The 17,517-nt window shown below is 52.6% G+C and overlaps 1 protein-coding gene across 7 annotated transcripts in view; it reads left to right on the top strand.

Moving 5' to 3' along the window:
* Positions 1-16,699, top strand: part of PKNOX1 (PBX/knotted 1 homeobox 1) — a 46,523-nt gene extending 29,824 nt beyond the window's left edge. For 6 of the 7 annotated variants that reach the window (XM_024120204.3, XM_024120201.3, XM_028492687.2 and 3 more), the window contains 6 exons: positions 888-987; positions 1,876-1,973; positions 7,525-7,653; positions 11,333-11,409; positions 13,531-13,703; positions 16,038-16,699. In XM_024120204.3, the coding sequence (XP_023975972.1) occupies positions 888-987; positions 1,876-1,973; positions 7,525-7,653; positions 11,333-11,409; positions 13,531-13,703; positions 16,038-16,249 (789 nt within the window). In that variant the 3' untranslated portion in view covers positions 16,250-16,699. The remainder of the gene's footprint in view (positions 1-887; positions 988-1,875; positions 1,974-7,524; positions 7,654-11,332; positions 11,410-13,530; positions 13,704-16,037) is intronic. The other variant, XM_028492689.2, reaches the window with a different exon arrangement.
* Positions 16,700-17,517: the final 818 nt, after the last annotated feature.

The following is a 17,517-nucleotide window of genomic DNA, read 5'->3' as shown; positions in this document are numbered from 1 at the left end:
TGTGGGAGCTTAGAATACTGATTTGGATTGCTTAATTTTTATTCTGACCAAGTTTATATAGCAAACTTTATGTAGACCTACCAAAGCTTATACGTTCAAATGGATGTGATAGCCCACAGAATAATTGTCTTTGACGGATATCTACTTAGGCTATTTAACCGCTCAAATATCTGGGTGCCTGCTGTGTGCCAGACCCTGTGCTGGATGCCAGGTGCAGAGATCCGTCCCTCGCCAACTCCCAGTCCAGCCATCACAGGAAATGGATAAATTGGCCCAGTTGGATCTGACTTCAGATGGGTAGATTCTCCAACATGGTGTTTACGGACATTTGCATGGAGCCTGCAGTAGGCCAGGCCCAGACCCAGCAGCCCACAGATGTGGACACTGGGGGTTCCGGTGTGCTCTGAGCTGTGGGAAGGGCAGGTACAGGCTGTGCCCCCGGGGGTGACGCCCCAGCCTGTGGCATCATCTTTTGAATAGCTCATCCTGTCCAGGAGGCTTTGGTTCTTGGAAAACTCTGAGCCAAGTTGAATGGAGAAGGTGTGTGACTCGATCAGGTAATTTTAGTCTTCCTAGTTATACCTCCAGGGCTGTAGGGTGTGTTTAGTGTGCTGATGAGGTGAAAGATAATCTTTTGGAAGCTAAACTGAAACTAATATCTCAGTATTGATCATATCATATTTAACATTCAGTCAGTTTGGCATCTCTTGCTTCCAGATATGTCTGTAACGCAAGCCTTACGAAGGCTTGTCCTCTGATGATGCCCTTTGCCTCAAGCATCTTTCCTTTACCGATGATGCCATTATGCCACGTGTTTTGGAGTTTTAAACATGGGTTTTCTGTCTTCTGATAACATAACCCGTTCGCTGTGTGTTTATGACTTACAGCAGATTCAAAGCGCCATCACAGGCACTCTCAGCCCCCAAGGGATCGTGGTGCCAGCATCCGCTCTGCAACAGGGGAATGTCACCATGGCAACAGTGGCAGGTATGACGACAGAAAAAGGGACACTTTCCTTGAGCTTTTGCAGAAAGAAGTCCTTTATATTAAAATGGAGAAGTGCATAAACATGGTTTCTAATTAATTCCAGTTCCCGATACAGGAGTGTCAATGTCTTTGAATGCCTGGTTCTTGTTCATTCTCAGTAACAAATATTTTATACAAATTGTGTTTCCCTCTCAAAAAATATTGGCAGGAAAGGTTTTATATGGGAGTTGAAAATATATAGCAAAAACCAACAGAAATTTTCAAATAACATAGTTTTTAATTGTGCTCTTAGTAGCACCTGGAAAGAAAATCTTAAGTAGCGTCATTAATTGATGATAAGCAAATGCAAATGCAACCTTAGTGTTAGTATTACTTGTTTTGGATGCACCAGGGAACTCTAGAATCTGTCCTCTTCCTGTGATGGTTTTTCTTATACGTTGCACATACAGAACCATCATGAAAATGGAATGGGCACAGAAGGAGGGGGAGAAATTGAACTAAAACCCTCCACATAATCACACAAAGGGAAACCTCCGCAGGAAGATGAAAGCACGTTGGATGAAAAAAATAACTAGAATAAAAATATTTGTTATCTAACACCTGTGGCCAAGTCCTTTAATACGTGTCAGGAAATGGAGGCGAACAAAGGAGGGGACTCACAGACTGCCCCCAGCCGCGCCGCCCTGCGCTGTCTCGTGAGGAGCCTTGGCTGCCCCGCCCGCCCCGCCTCCACCGAAGTGAAAAGTCCACTAGCAAAGTGCTGTTGACCGTTCGAAATGATTTTCAGAGCTCATAAGCTACACACTTTGTTCTCTCGTTGAGCGCGCCGAGAAGAGCGGTTATAATCGTGGGACCGGAGAGTGATTCAGCCTTTCGTGTCCCTTCTAGGGGGCGCCGTCTACCAGCCCGTCACAGTCGTCACCCCCCAGGGCCAGGTAGTGACACAGGCGCTGTCGCCCGGCACGATCCGGATCCAGAACTCCCAGGTGCGTGAGCGAGCCCGCGGGCTGCCTGGGGGCGTGTTAGCACAGGTGCGGGGGCACGGGCGGCCCGGTCCCCAGCCGTCCCCTCGGCGTGAAGGCCGTCCGGGCGCTCTCCAGTTAACCTGAATGTCGGTGTCGTGCGTCTTCTTCACGGTTCATCTTCTGCATTGTTGCAGAGTTCAGAGAAGCCTAAGGAAGGAGGAAAAGGTCCCCCAGGATCCCTCCCCGCGAGGGGCCCCTGCTGTCCCGTCTAACGTGGGGCTGTGTGGTCGTCTGCACTTCAGGAGGGCGGAGGCTGTGTAGACGCACCCTGCCCGGGCCCCCGGAAGTTCACCCCGACCCAGGCCTCCAGCTGAGGGGGCGGGCTTGGGCCGGCAGAAGTGCCAGCGCTGGCAGTGCCGTGATGTGCCCCAACCTGGGGTCGTCTTACCCTCTCTGCGCCTTTGTGGTGACGTGAGACCAGTCCCCTCTATGTTCTAGGGAGATACACACACATTTTTTAAATTTTTTACACTTAGCTAGGTTTAAATCGGAAGCAGTGTTTCCGCCGTCAGTTCTTATTTAAGACCTTTGATTCATTCTTTATGTTAGTTCTTTGTCTTCGGCCCGCACAGATGCTTTCTACATCCCCGTTAGCCACTTTGAGGCCCGGCCTTGGGGATGTCAGTGTTTTCTTAAATCAGAAGCAGGCGTGAGAGGGCCTGGGGCAGGGGCCGCCTGGGCACACCCGGGGCCAGGACACGAGGTGGCCCCCAGGCCCAGCTGCGGGGAGTGAGGGTAGGCGCCCCCAGCGCCGGCCCGCCAGCCCCGGCCAGCCCGCCGTCCCTGAAGTTTTCCATTTACAGTGGCTGGGAACAGAAACCTGGTTTTCAGAGCGTTTCCCGGCCTCACGGTGAACTGTTTTTAGAGGAAGGAAACACCGTGGAGTCCAGTGCTTACTTGTACAGTGGAGGCTCATTCGTTCTGCTGTTTAAGGAGGAATTTGACCGAGTTTACATAGCAGACGTGCAGAGTTTGGGTCACGTCCACGGAGCCCCTGCTCCCTGAGGCTGGCTGGCCAGGAGCCGCCTCTGCTCTGGTCCTCGGTGACCCCGCAGCCCACCCTGCACTTGTCCCCTCCCCATCACAGCCCCGGCGTCTGTCCCTTGCAGGGCGGCAGGGCTGGGGAGCTGGAGAGAGACAAGCCCGGTGCAGGGCGGGCGGGGGGTTTCACGGAAGAGTAAATAGACCGGCTGGAGCCCGGCTGGGGCGTTCCGTGACCAGAGAGCCCACACGTGTAGGTACGTGATCCTGCAGAGCAGTTGTGGCCGCTCTGGGCATTTTTCCTTCCATTTGGCTGACGTCTGGGTTCTTGCTGGGCTGCAGGTAGCTGGGGTGAGTCCCTCAGCAGTGACGGCTTCTGTGTTCTAGAAACTGGAGGTCAAGAAAGTGCGTGGTTGTCTCTGACGGCGCACAGCGGCGGCCGGCCCCTCCCCGCGCCGGGCACATTGGCCACAGGGGCATTTTCTGCCCTGGCGCCGGTCACACGGAGGAGCTGGACGCTCTTCCTGGGCTGGGCCATCTCCACGGAAGAGTCCCCCGTTGTGCTCGTAGTACATACTCATCTAAAAGCCTTTTTTTCCGAGAAAATAAGAAGTAGCCAGGGGAGTGAGAGCCCACTGATCTCTCCTCGCTCCACCCTGCTCCCCTTCCCCGGGATAGTCTTATTTGTACAACACCGTTATTCGTATGGTTCGGGGTTGTGCTGTTGTCTGGCGCGTGACAAGTTTTCGCCTCCTTTTTGCGATTTACAGTGATGCTTGAGTCTCTGGTATCAGGTCGCCCTGTGCCCACGTTGCCGAGAGGCCTGGACCAGACTCGCAGCAGCTCCCGCCCTCACCTTCGCTCCCCTTGGGCGACCACTTTCAGGCCTCCTGGCCATTCTGCTGTTCCCTCCGTGTTTGAAATAAAATCCCCTCCCCTAACTCCCCCGTACAACCCGTAGCTTGGGCTTTTTGTCACGCTGGGGGCTGTGCTCTCTCCCGTCCCCTCCCTGGCCAGGATGCCGTTCATGTAGGCACAGTGCAGCTGACGCGTTTTCACTGTGAACATCCTCACGGGCGTGTAAACGCCGGTTTCTGCTGAGCTGCGTGTGTAACCGTGATCATGCCGCCCGAGTCAGCAGCTGGGTTCTCTCCCCTCCGCACGGTTTCCATGGCGTCGGGGGCTGAATCCTCACGGACCCCCCCAGCGTGCTTTCGGTGTCCCTGTCAGGTAGCCGGTCGGGGCCGCGTGGCCTCGGGGCCATCGGCCTCCTGGTCTCCACCTCGGCCGGGCGTCGCGCGTCGGGCATCCGGCACGTCTCCGCGAGCCCACGTCTTCTACTTTCTAGGCTTTACTCCCCCTTTGAGAACTTGCGGAGAAAACGCGTGTGGGAGGTGCCTCGTGTTGGGACTTAGCAAACCTAGAAGTGACTTAGTCTTGGTCTCATCCTTGACACGCAGCTGGTTTGCATGTACAATCCCAGGTCAGGAAGGGGCTCCCCGGGCGCCATCAGTGTGTTCTAGCAGCCGCGCTGCCTTCGAGAAGGTCAGCGTGAGCTCCGCTTTCCTGTCTTCTGTGTTTTCTCCTCTGTCAGACACGTCTCTTTTCCCTGAGGTTTTGGCACGGGTCTTATTTGTCGGCTGAGCTGGGCACTGCCGGGGACCTCGTGTCCTTGAGGCTGCGACATTTTCCTGAACTCTCTATGACAGCCCTGCCCCCGCCCCCAACCTGCACATTCTCTCCTTCCAGAGCCCTTACTGATTGGACGCTAGACCTTCTGAACCGAGCCTCTTGCTTTTTCTGTATTTTTATATTTGTATTCCCATTGTCTACTTTCTATCTACTTTCCGAGAACTTGCCTTTTATCTTCCAACCCATCTGTTCAGTTTTACATTTCAAGTGTAGTTGTAACTTCTGAGACTCTTCTTTACCCGGTGTGCTCTCCTCCTCTTGGTTCATGGATGGTTGACATGTGCTTTGCTTTCTGCACTTTCCCTGCTTCCCCCACGTCATACCATTCATTTGCTTTGCTGTTGGCTTTTTGTGATGGAGGCGTTCAAGTGTTTGGGGGCAGTTGGCTGTCCTTCTAAATGTAAACATGAGGCACTAGAATGCTCTTTGGTGCTTGTCAGGTGCTGGGCTTTGGCAGGCCGGCTCACCTGTGGCCTGGCCTCCAAATTCTGCCCTCCTTCAGCCTTTTCTTCCTTCCGTTTCCCCGGAGCAGGACTCTGATCTCTTGCTTGGGGCGGAAGCATAGTTGCAGGGGCAGGGGTGGGCGGGGGCTCCCGCCCTGTGTGCAGACCTCCTCACCCTCTTCTAGCCTTGCCCCTCCTCCCACCCTCCAGCTGTGCTCCGTCTTCAGCCTCTGGTCTGTTTCTCTGGGAAAGAGACCCCGAGTCTCTGCAGGGCTGGGGGCAGATCAGTCACCCACAGAGAACGATGGGGAGCGGTATGGGGGCCCCACTGCTTCTTAAATGGGTTTTTCCCCCAGTTTCCTGGGCTTTTAAATCCCCCTGCCATGCGCAGGCTCAGGCTTTGCTGGAGGGCGGTGGGCCGGTTGGCCGGTCCCCCCGCAGGCCCTCGGCTTCGTTGGCCTCCTCAAGCCCCCTTGGTGGCATCTGTGAGGTCGAGTCATGTGGCCAGCTGTCACTTTCCCTGTTCATGAGTCCACATTTGTTTTAACCCTGCACAAAAAAAGCAACACTGAAACTGAAATACATGTCACATTGCGTGAAGAAGGTCATGTATTAAATTGAGGCAAACACAGCAGACAGGTTCCATTTTGGCCCTAGTGGAACTAGTTTTAAAAGCCCATTTTTCATTCTTTTTCCTTTGCACACAAACGTGAGCATATAGGCAGTGCTTAATACTGTTCAGTCCTTGGGACTTCCCTGGTGGTCCAGGGGTAGAGGATCCGCCTTCCAATGCAGGGGACGCGGGTTCGATCCCTGGTCAGGGAACTAAGATCCCACATGCCGTGGGGCAACTAAGCCCGCGCGCCGCAACTACTGAGCTCGCGTGCTTCAATGAGAGAGGCTGTGTGCCGCAAACTACAGAGCCCACGCGCCCTGGAGCCTGCGCGCCACAACTAGAGAGAGAAAACCCGCACGCCACCACTAGAGAGAAGCCCGAGCGCTGAAACGAAAGATCCCTCGCGCCTCAACTAAGACCCGACGCGGCCAAAAATCAATCAATCTTTAAAAAAAAAAATACTGTTCAGTCCTTTAATGAACAAACACATGCATTCCAGAAAACAGTTATGCCCTTAGTAATAATCTTAGGTTTTAAGAAATTTTAGGTATAGTTAGTGGTTGTAATGTCTCCTTTAAGTCATAAATTCTGTCTGTTTACATGTGGGTGTTCAGTCTTTTAAAGAATTATCCAAAATGATGTAAATTCAGAGGAAGTACAAATAATAGAAACCTCTCTAAAATAAACTTCTAAATCCTGTAAATTATGTTTACAACTATATTATACTGAAACTGACCTACAGAAGTTGATGCTTATTTATTGATTTTTACTTTTTTTTTAGTACATCTCTATTGGAATGCAGTTGCTTCACAATGCTATGTTAGTTTCTGTTGTACAACAGAGCGAATCAGCCATAGGCATACATGTCCCCCCGTATCTCCTCCGTCTTGAGCCTCCCTCCCTCCCTCCCTGTCCCACCCCTCTAGGTGGTCACACAGAAGTTCTAAGGTAAAGCGTGGATCACAGTGGAGAGGTCCTGATGTGTCTGTGTGGAGGCCCCAGCGCAGGGCGTTGGTTTTCTCCCTGGCCTGGGGGGTGAACGACACAGGCACCCTCTCTGCAGCCGTCGGGAGTGAGGTGCTGCCCCTGGCTGCACGCGTGGGGCCTAGTGCTCTTTCCTCGTGTTTGTGTGAGCGGACGGACGCTCGTCTAAGGGGACTCGCACACGTGTCCTCTCCTTCCGAGATGGAATGAACAGGCTGTATCTCAGGCTCTTCTCAGGGTGAGGGGTGGGCAGTGTCTTGAGTGGTCGCGGAGCCGTCTGGGCAGAGGTCGTCGCCTTGGCCCCTCTGCTCTGTGGTCCCTCTGTCTGCACTTTGTGTGTTGCTTTCTCTCCTCCTGGCCGGGCTCCTCTAGTTAGTGGCCCTTCCAGCTTCCCCGTCCATCCTCGTCGGTTGTTTGAATCCTGCTCCAGGCCAGGAAATGGGCTGTTGTCGCATCTGTCGCTAGAGGAGACAAGCTGAGGACACGTGTGCGTGAGGGCGGGGCTCGGCTGCGTGCAGAGTGGGACACTCGGGGCTTCTCTGTGTCTGTCCCACCTGCGTCACCAGACTCCCGGAGGCCCCTGCGCGGCTGAGACGCGAGCGTAAAGGGTTACAACGCGAGGGGCCACATCCTCGGAAAATCAGCCCTACTGGGTCCCAGTGTTTATGCTTTTCCTGTAAATAAGACATTTAGCCGTAAGATCCTTGGTTATTTTCTCTCCACCTGCACGCGTAAGCTACTTGGATATGTCATCATTTTCTATGCTCTCTAACGTTATTTTTCAATTGTTTAAAAGCTTCAGTTACAGTTAAACCAGGATCTCAGCATCTTGCATCAAGATGACGGCTCATCTAAGAACAAGAGGGGGGTCCTGCCGAAGCACGCCACCAATGTGATGAGGTCCTGGCTCTTCCAGCACATCGGGGTGAGGACACGCGTGCTCCGCAATTAGCCAGACCTCCGCGGTGCTTGCTTTCTGGCTTATTTTCTAGAAAAAATGGACTTAGGTGGGCTGGTAGGCCTGGGTTTAAGAATCGGTGTTTTGTTGACTGTCCGTGATGGGTCGAGCACAGGACAGAGGGAGGGTTACCCAAAAACTGGTGACAGGGAATAAGTTCAGCTGATGTTAACGGTACGCGCCCGTGAGAGAAACTGCCCGTGGAGGGTGCCTGCGGGGGAGGTGAGGTCAATTAGAGAAGTGGGCAGAGAAGAGGTGCTCTGGGGCAAAACCTTGGAAAATAGCGATGTTTGATACGTTGGATTTGGGAGGGAGATGAAGAGTTGAGCTTGTGGACGGAGGGGTTGGCACATGGGCCTGTGCCCGTGAAGGGGAGCTTGGCGTGCCTTCGTCTGCGTGCCCCCTTTCCTCACCTGGACCTCGGCATGTCCCCCTGATGCCGTCCTGTCTCAGGGTGCGCGCTTGCCCACCGATTTCTGGGGAAGGCTGGCTGGTTACCCGCCTGAGCCCCAGTCCCCACGCCCCCGACCTCGCGGGAGGGTGAGACCGCGAGTAGCTTCCAGGAGTGACAGCCTTCTCGCTGCTGCCGGGTTGGGAAGGACCAGGCTGGCCCCCGGGGGCGCGGGGGGATGGAGGTGGGAAGGTGGGCGCACCGCTGGGTTACGGCCTGTGCAGGCAGAGGGTGGGGCCCGGGGGCCGTGCGGGTGGATGCGGAGGTCCGGAGGGTCGGTGGGCCGGGAGGGAGAAGCCCCTCTCCGCGGACCTGTCCGTCTGCAGCCCCGGCCCGGCCGCTCCTGAGAGCTGAGCTGGTCGGCCCGGACCTGCCCCTGGGCGTCAGCGCCGCCGTCACCCGCTGCGGCCGCGTCCTCACTGCCCCGCCTCCTCGCCTCCACCCCGTGCGCCGTGGTGCCCTCGGGTCTCTGCAGCGCCCCTTCGCCCCCGGAGGCGCCCCCCGCCCGGGCTGCGGCCGCGTCCGTGCCTGGGCACCCGCCTCCGTCCTCACCCGGCTGTCGCCTCCGGTCCCCCTGGGGTTTGGCCCTGGTCGCTGCTGAGCCCCCTTCCTCCGCCCGGAGCTGGGCTCTGCAGGCTGTGCCCCGGGCCCGGAAGGGGCGGCTCACGTGCCGCGGGAGAACGCGGTCGTCATCGGCAGTGCGACCCCGCCTAGAAGCTGGTCCTAGTGAGGGTCACGAGCAGTGGAGAAGTTTAGGGACAGAATGTTACAGTGCTGTTCGTTGCGATAATGGGAAATGGGTTGGTGTGTGAGTTAGGACCTGTCAATTTGATGGAAGGCTGTACAGCGAGTTAACACCGTAAGCGAGGGCCAAAAGCACTAGGAAGCTGTAGGTACGTGGACATAAGTGAAAAAGCAGAACGTATGTGTTCCTAGATACATTGTACAGCCGATAAATGTGTCTGTAATGTAGCGATTGGGCTACAACACAAGTAAGTGATGGAATTGGCTATTTTCCTGTTAAGTTTCCTTTAATGTTTTAATCATTTCTGAAATAGACCCTGCTCGGAGTTGCAATTAAAAATGCCTTTTAGGGGCTTCCCTGGTGGCGCAGTGGTTGCGCGTCCGCCTGCCGATGCAGGGGAACCGGGTTCGCGCCCCGGTCTGGGAGGATCCCACATGCCGCGGAGCGGGTGGGCCGTGAGCCATGGCCGCTGAGCCTGCGCGTCCGGAGCCTGTGCTCCGCAACGGGAGAGGCCACGACAGAGGGAGGCCTGCATACCACAAAAAAAAAAAAAAAAAAAAGCCTTTTATTATTTTTTTCCTATGAAGCATTTTCTGTGTCTTCTTCTTGACCTCATTTCTCTGAAATACTGTCCTCTCCTTGTAGTTTTCCTGACACTCTAGGCAGCACTTATTACTGTTTTGGTGGGTTTTTTGTTTTGTTTTGTTTTGTTTTCTTGTTTGCATACTTGCTTCCTGCTCCCTGTTTATTTTACGAGCTTTTTAAAGGACAAGTACAATATTTCTGTTTCCATAAACTCTCCCTTGGGGTGGGGCCAGATGCTCATCTGTAGAATGAAAGTGAATCACTGTAGGTCAGTGTGAGGAGTGGGCCCACTGCTGTTGAGAGAAATGCGGTTATCCCAGAATGCACAGCGCCTTTCCGGACATTGAGCGTTCGCTTAAAAACCAAAAGAGACCCCCACCTCCTTACTTTGCTGGGGTGCTGGTCGGTGCAAAATAAGGGCCTTCAGTGCGTGCAGGTTTCAGAGTGAATGTCGTACTGGTTTCTACAGGCAGATGGTAACCGACCTTGGAGAAGTTGTTTATTACTGTAGATAGAAATTGTTTTCCTCTGGTACGTCTGTGAATTTTGGTACAAGCATACTGCACTTTATTGCTCTTCTCAGATGTTCGTTTTTCACAAACTGAAGGTTTGTGGCAACCCTGCGTGGATCGCATCCATCGGTGCCATTGCTTCCAACAGCGTTTGCTTACTTCATATCTCTGTGTCACATTTTGGTAATTCTCTCAGTATTTCAAACTTTTCCATTATTATTATATTTGATATGATGATCTGTGCTCAGTCATCTTTGATGTGGCTTTTGCGAGAAGATTGCAGCTGAAGGCTCAGATGATGGTTAGCATTTTTTAGCATAAAGTAATTTTACGTCAAGGAACGTACGTCGTTCTATTAGCTGTAACGTCACTGCACTTCCCGGACTACAGTGGAGCACCAGCGTCACTTTTATATAACATTTTTTGGAAACACAAAAATTCGTGACTCGCTTTATCGCAATATTCGCTTTACTGAGGTGGTCTGGAACTGAACCTGCGGTATTTCCTAGGTGTGTCTGTATTTATTATACTTCTGGCTTTTTCTGAAATATTTCAGTCATACGTGAAATAAAGAGTAAATAGCAGACACCCCGTCCCCAGCCCTCAGTTCGGTTCTCTGCCGGCCGCACACGTGAGTCTAGCGACGCCGTGGGGGACACCCGTGCATCCCAGTGTCAGCTCACTCTTGCGCTTCCCGTGACAGAAACGTGTCGCCCGAATGCGACGGCCTGGAGCAGCCCCATCCGCTTCCTGCCTCCTCTTGTTCAGCCGGCCCAGGATGCGGGGAGGGTGTGCACTGCCCTGCTCAGTTTCCTCGTCGTAAAATCCAGGTGGCGACAGCTCTGTGACCGTGAGGAATCAGTGAGTCTCTGTAGGATGTACAGGGGTGACCTGCGTGCTCTGTCTTGCTGTGGGTCAAAACTCTGCCATTTATCTGCTTTAAATGGATGCAGTTTATGGTCCTTGAATCACACCTGTAACGTTGAGACAAAAGCCACAGATTGTATCGGGTGCTTAGAGCAGCACCTGGCGCAGCCCAGGAGCCCCTCGGCGCGCCCCGCGCGCCTCCCTTCGCCGTGGCCTTTGAGCGTGCGGACTCCTGTCTGCGTCACACCTCTGCCTGGGCTTTCACTAGCTGCTGCAACACCTGTGTTCTTGGGCAGCTGGGAGAAAGGCTTCATTTGTTTTAGGCATTTCTGGAAAAAATGATGAGACTGAAGTTAGGTTTTAGCTCCAAGCGCCCTTGACACCAGTTTTTACTAACGATTATTTGTGTGCTTCTGTTTTACCAGGATGATCTTGAGTTCCTTTTTAAAAACTGAAGTTCACGGTGACCCTTCTTTTTATTTTCAGCATCCCTACCCGACAGAAGATGAGAAAAAACAGATTGCTGCTCAGACAAATTTGACACTACTCCAAGTTAACAACTGGTAAGCTGTGCCCGCTTTCTGAAATTGTGCCATCCGCATAACAGAGCACCTGGCAATCCTGACACCAATAAGTAGTAAATTTTGGTTGAAGTACATGAGTTCTTTTAACTAGCATTCCTGTGTTATCAGAGTCTGGAATCGGTGGCAGCCAGGTAAGCGTAAATCACACACACTTTCACCTTAAATTTTCAATGCTCGATACCCCACTAAGGACCTTTTGCCGACATCCTCCTCCCTCGATTAGAAATGGGTTTCTCCTGGGCATTAGCCAGCGCCCCTCACCCCAGCCTCCACTCAGAAACACGATGTTTCCGTGGACGAGCTCCTCTGGGCAGTGGACGGCCGAGGTGAGTTCCCCTCACCCCTGGTGGCCCCTCCGCACCCCTCCCACCTTTTGAAGCCTGTGTCACTTGTTCGGCAGCGGCTGGGGGAGGGAGTCCCACGGCTGGCCGGCCGCGCGGTGGCCCTGCCCCACAGCAGGCCTCAGGGTCCTGAGAGGGAAGCGTTTCTTTGTGAAACACCCTGTTCTGGTTCTTGTGTCACATGTCAGCGTGGACACTTGGACCCGGACCGTGATGGCTTTTCCCTTAAATAAGGGGCGTTCACGTCACTAAGCGGCGTTGAGGGCTGGGTGTGCACTTGCGTTCTGCTTGGTGGTCAGCTGCCTCATTTTTATTTACTTATTCAGATGTAGGAATTGATTTCAGATTAATGAAATTGGCTTGCGTAAGAGAAAAGGAAATACAGATTCTACCACTTGTAAACATTGTTATCTTTTCATTTTAACTGTTAAAATTTAAACTTGAAGGTCAGGTGAGTTCCAATATAAATGATAAAATCTTCCATTTTGGGCAATTGTGTATGCAGGAGGTATGCTTTGGCGTTGCATCAAGTATTTCTAGTATCTTGCATTTGGGCCAGTATTTTTTACTTAGGTAGCCATAAGAGACCATACTCTTTGAATTATTTCCTGTTAGATCTTTTAGATAGTGTTGACAAGAGTTCAAAGGTTTCGCGTACTGTGTGGTTGTGAGTTTTGTAATGTCTTAGCGTGTTCTCCGTTATTTTCATGCGGTCCCATGTAGAGACTGTGTCTGGTTTAGTGATGGATGGATTGAGGGATGAGAGACGCAGAGGTGCGGCTCTGGATGTTCTGATGTGTTTGTCGCCAGTCAGCCTTCTCCTCGCTATTTATTCCTCATTTGTGGACTCCCTGCCCTTCCCTAAGTTGCTCCTCTGCTGTCTTAACGGAATTGTCTTATCTAGAGGGTTTGACCTCAACTTTTAATTTTGAACTTCATCACAGTTTAAAACATGACTTTTATAAATTCTAAACTTTCTGAAGTCTTTTAGTTAATATTTGGAGCTATTTTTACCTTTTGTGACCTTCTTTCCTTTTATATTTGCAAAAATTGTATCTTGGAGCGAGATTGGACCACGCTCATCATTAGCTTATGCCTCTGCCTCGCAGCAGCTTTGACAAAGATGGATGAAGAGACAGACTGAAAGGTAGCAGCGGGTGTCCCTTCCCAGGCGGTGCTGGGGTCGGCAGTGAGCTTCCGGGGCTGTCGGGACCCTCCCAGTCCAGCTCACGCTCAGCTGCGCCAGCCCGTTCATTTGTGTTATTAGAATATGTCCTAGTGCAATTGTAGATGTTTTTGAATCTTAGGACTCTGAAGTTAGGCGACCTCAGAGCCGGACATCTGTCCACACTCAGGGCTCGGCCGGGTGGGACCCTCAGATAAGAGACGCACAGCCTGCAAGGCCTCGGGCGTCACGAGACTGCAGGGTATGTAGTTTTGCTGCTTTGACCTTTCTCTTCCTCAGAGAAAATCATGCCACATTCACAACTTTGACAGTATCATTATGACTATCAATTTCACAAACAGGGAATAAATCAGTTAAAGTGGAAGAAAGGCCATGGAAGAGTTGGTCTTTATTCAAATGAATTACTTTAAAAACAGCCCTGTTCTCTGGACATTTAGATAATATGCGTTTCGTTACTCTGAGTGCTTCTTCTAACAGGGACTACATGCTTCTGCTCGTGTGGTTTGTCAGGCGGGGCTGTTACTGCCTTGGGTGGTCTCGGAAAGGCCGTTCTGACCTGTTTCCTGCGCGCAGGTTCATCAATGCGAGAAGACGAATCCTGCAGCCGATGTTGGATTCTAGTTGCTCAGAAACTCCAAAAACAAAGAAGAAAACTGCTCAGAACAGACCCGTCCAGAGGTTTTGGCCCGATTCCATCGCCTCAGGAGCCGCACAGCCAGCCGCCAGCGAGCTGACCGTGTCCGAAGGTGGGGACCGGGCCCGGGCCTGTGCCCTCGCAGCCGGTGGGCGGCCGCCGTCCTGGGGGCTGGGGGTGTGTGAGGCCGTGAACCAAGGGCAGGCAGTGGTCTTTCTGCATCTGACCGTGAGAGAGCGCTGGTCCTGGTGCTTGTTAGGGGTGCAGGTGTGCCCGGGAGAGCCGGGTCCAAGGCCAGCCCCCGAGGTCCCTCCCGTCTCTTTCTGTCCCTCCCGCTTCGGTGCAGGGAGCGGACGTGTCGCGTGCTCACGGCCTGGCGCTTCACCCTTCGTGTCCCTGCGGCCCTCATCCAGCTTTTCTTCTTCCCTTTGACCCCCGGCCCCCACCACGGACCTCGGTTCCTGTGTTGAGTTCGACGAGCATCTTCTGTGTGCGTGAGCCCCTCACACTTCAGATGGTTGTGTGTGTGTGTATTTTTAAATGTAATAAGTTGTGTTATCATCGCATTCTTACCTTCTCATTCTCCTCTTACTTTTTCCGCTCAGCAGTTTACTGTTATTCAGTTGGGAGAGTTTGGGGCCATTATTTCTTCAAAGGTATTTTCTGACCTCCCCTCCCGCAGGGGCTCCAGTTGCCCATATGATAGGGCATTATAACTCACACAGTTACTGCTTTTTCCAGGACTTTGGATTCTTTTTCTCTGTTTCATCCTGGGTAGTTTCTGTTTCTATTCTTAAGCTTCCCCGGTCTTGTGTTCTGTGATGTTTAATCTTCCGCTAATCCCATCCCTGTGTTTTTCATGTTGGACATTGTCTAGAAGCTCCATGTGAGCTTTTGTATCTTTCACGGTCTACTGAAGTTTTGAACAAACAGCACACAGCCGCCAGTAACTGTTTTGATGACCTCCTCTGCTAATTGTAACATCTGTCAGCTCTGGGCTGGTTTCTGTTGACTGAATTCTCATTATGGGTGGTTTTCCTGCCTGTTTGTGGGCCTGGTAATCTTTGACGAGAGGCCAGACATTATGGGTGTTACCTTATCGGGGGATGGGTGTTTCAGTCTCTCTCCAGGTCTTCCTGAGCTATGTGCTGGCAGTTAGGTTACTCGGCACTCTCTGATCCTCTTGTGCTTTGCTTTTGCAATTGCTTCTTGCCTGGTGGTCCCGGCAGTGCTGGGTCCTGGCCTGCTTTTCCCCCTCGACAGAGGCAAGACCTGTCAGTGCCCGGCCCAGGGCCTGTGCTTCAGGGGGTGTCCGGTCCAGCTCTGCCAGCTCTGGCCACTGTGCTCTGTGACCTTTGGGGCTGATTCTTTGCTCGGCCTCGGTTGTTTCCCGTACGCATGCGCTCATCTGTCCTCTGCCAATGCTCAGGGTGTCCCAGAGCCGGGCTGGCCCTGGGCTTGGAATGGGCCCCTCATGGTATGTGCGTTTAAAGCTTTGGCTTCTTTATTTGGGTTTTGATAGGCAGTGGTTTTACCTTCATACTTAAATCATTTGTATTTTCCGTTTTTGTTTTCCTTTTTAATTCAAGAATTAGTTAGAAAGGTTTTTTTCCTCTCTCTCCCCCCGTCCGTTGCCCCACTCCTGGAAAAGGCAACACCTATCTACTGGGGAAGAAGTTCAGGCAGGGATATCCAGTGAGAAGTAATCTTTCCTCCAGCCTGGCTTCTAATCTTCTCGAGACAACCCTTAGTACCAGTTTCCTGTGGAGGTTCCCAGCGCGTGTCTGATGCCGTGGTCTGTGCACAGACAAGAATGAATGCATGAATGAAGCGTTTTTAAAAGTTTCCTAAACATGTTATGCTATATGAATTATGTATATCACAGATGACATCCTCTTGCTTTCTTCACCCGTCGGTGCCGTGGAGGTTTTTACGGCCGGGCGCGGGTGACCCACCGTGTGGGGTTCCCTAGCGCGGCGCCGTCCTCGGCCCAGTGTGTCTCATCGGTGTCCCGCTCGCGGGCCCTTGGCGGCCTCCCCTCGTCCGCTGCTGGGCCGGAGGAGCAGGGGCGCGTGTCGCAGGTTCTCCTTCCCCCCTCAGACCGGCCTCCTTCCTCTGACCCAGCCCTCCCACCCCATCTCCCCGCCTGTGTTGTCTCGTGGCCTCTCCCCTGTGTGCTGGGTCTCTTGTCCTCCGTGTGGCGCTCGCTTTGCGCCCCGGGCGTCTGTGCCCTTTACCGTCCTGACCCTCGGACCCTCTGTAGATGAGAGCCTAGCCGCGCAGGGTCTGGGGCCCATCCTAGAGACGGGTCCTGAACTCCCTGCGGTTGGTCCCAGGAACGCGCAGGGGGCTTCGCGGGAGGTCGGGCAGCCCGGCCCCACGGGTCGAGGGATAACGGTTTGCATCCGAGCGCCGATGGCGTGGTGACAGCCGCCTTGTGCCGCAGGAGCCGTCGTGACCATCACCGCGCCCGTGAGCATGAACGTGGACAGCCTGCAGTCCCTGTCGTCGGACGGGGCCACGCTGGCGGTACAGCAGGTGATGATGGCCGAGCAGAGCGAGGACGACTCGGTGGACAGCACGGGGGACGGCGGGGCGGCGCTGGCGCCCGGCCCCCTGCGCGGGCTGGTGCTGGAGAGCAGCGACTCCCTGCAGTAGGGCCGCCCGCCCCGCGCTTTATAGTTGGCGCAGCAAACATTTTACACAGTTTCATTTCTAATATGTTTTATATGTAGGCATAGAAGAGTGCACTTTTGTATTTCCTAGTAAGCTTCCAGGGCGTCTTTGCTGGTGCAGCGACTTCTTTCAAGGTGTGTGTGTGCGTGTGTGTGCGCGCGTGTGTTTTTAAGGAAATTCTTTCAAGGTTTAACGCTAAAAGTATGTTGAATGACAGATCCTCTCCCCCGCCCCCCGAACCCCTGACTGATTAAGGAATAGTGCTGCCGTTTTCTAAAAAATTATGCAGTTTAAATTTAGTTCTGTGGTGAAAGCAGGTCTCAGTGGGCTGCTTTATTTGTGGAGCCCGTGGATTAGGAAGAAGCTTCTGCCCCTGAAAACTGCCAGTGCGAGGCGGATGGCAACACACAGCAATAAACCGCGTGTGACCTGGTGGTGAATGTATGGCGAGTTAAATGTGGTTCCGTTCTCTCGTGTTCCGTGAGCCTGTGTCATTTGCTATATGTGAAAAGAAACTCCTATTTTTACCTTGCTGGAATTATTGGATAAAAAGCTATTTTTATAAATTCGTTATGAATTGGATTATGACTATACGGAGGATAAAATTTCTAGAGGAGAAACAGTACGTGCTTTACTATCTCAATTTGCAATGTTCTGAATTGACCAAATTTGACAAACCTGCCCAAAGTTAGCTAGCATTCCATGGCTCTCTGCTATCCCAGGGTAGCAATTTACATTTACTCCTATAAAAGAAACACCTATTTAATGAAGTTTCAATATCTTCAAGTTTTAGTCTATATGTAAATGCTCAGATTGCATCCTACACTTGATCTTAAACATACATCTAAAGGTACTTGCTAAGTAGAGCTTAGGTAAGTTAAGAAATGGTAGCCAGTGGTCAGCTAAAAGCTCCTACTGACATATTTCAGTCTAATTTAAATTTGACCACAGTTAAATGGTTAGTGTACCATGTTAGCTGGGTGTTGTTTTAGAATTTTTTAGTCAGCCATATGTTACGTGTAGAATGTTTATGATCAACTAATATGAAGTGTCCTCTATCCCGCTGGCTCAGAGCCGGGGTAAAGAGCAAACCCTCGGCTTTGGTGCACGATTCACAAACATCCACCGCGGGCTGGGAGCGAGCGGGCCTGGAGGATGGGGTGCCGGTGGCCCTCCTGCCGCCGTGTCTCACGCCGGTCCTGGGGTCGGTGTTCTCTCCTGCACGTGGTCCTTCCCTCTGACTTGACCAC

The sequence above is a fragment of the Physeter macrocephalus genome, chromosome 8 (genome assembly GCF_002837175.3).
Source record: "Physeter macrocephalus isolate SW-GA chromosome 8, ASM283717v5, whole genome shotgun sequence".
Taxonomy (NCBI): domain Eukaryota; kingdom Metazoa; phylum Chordata; class Mammalia; order Artiodactyla; family Physeteridae; genus Physeter; species Physeter macrocephalus.
This window is presented reverse-complemented; position numbering and strand designations above follow the sequence as displayed.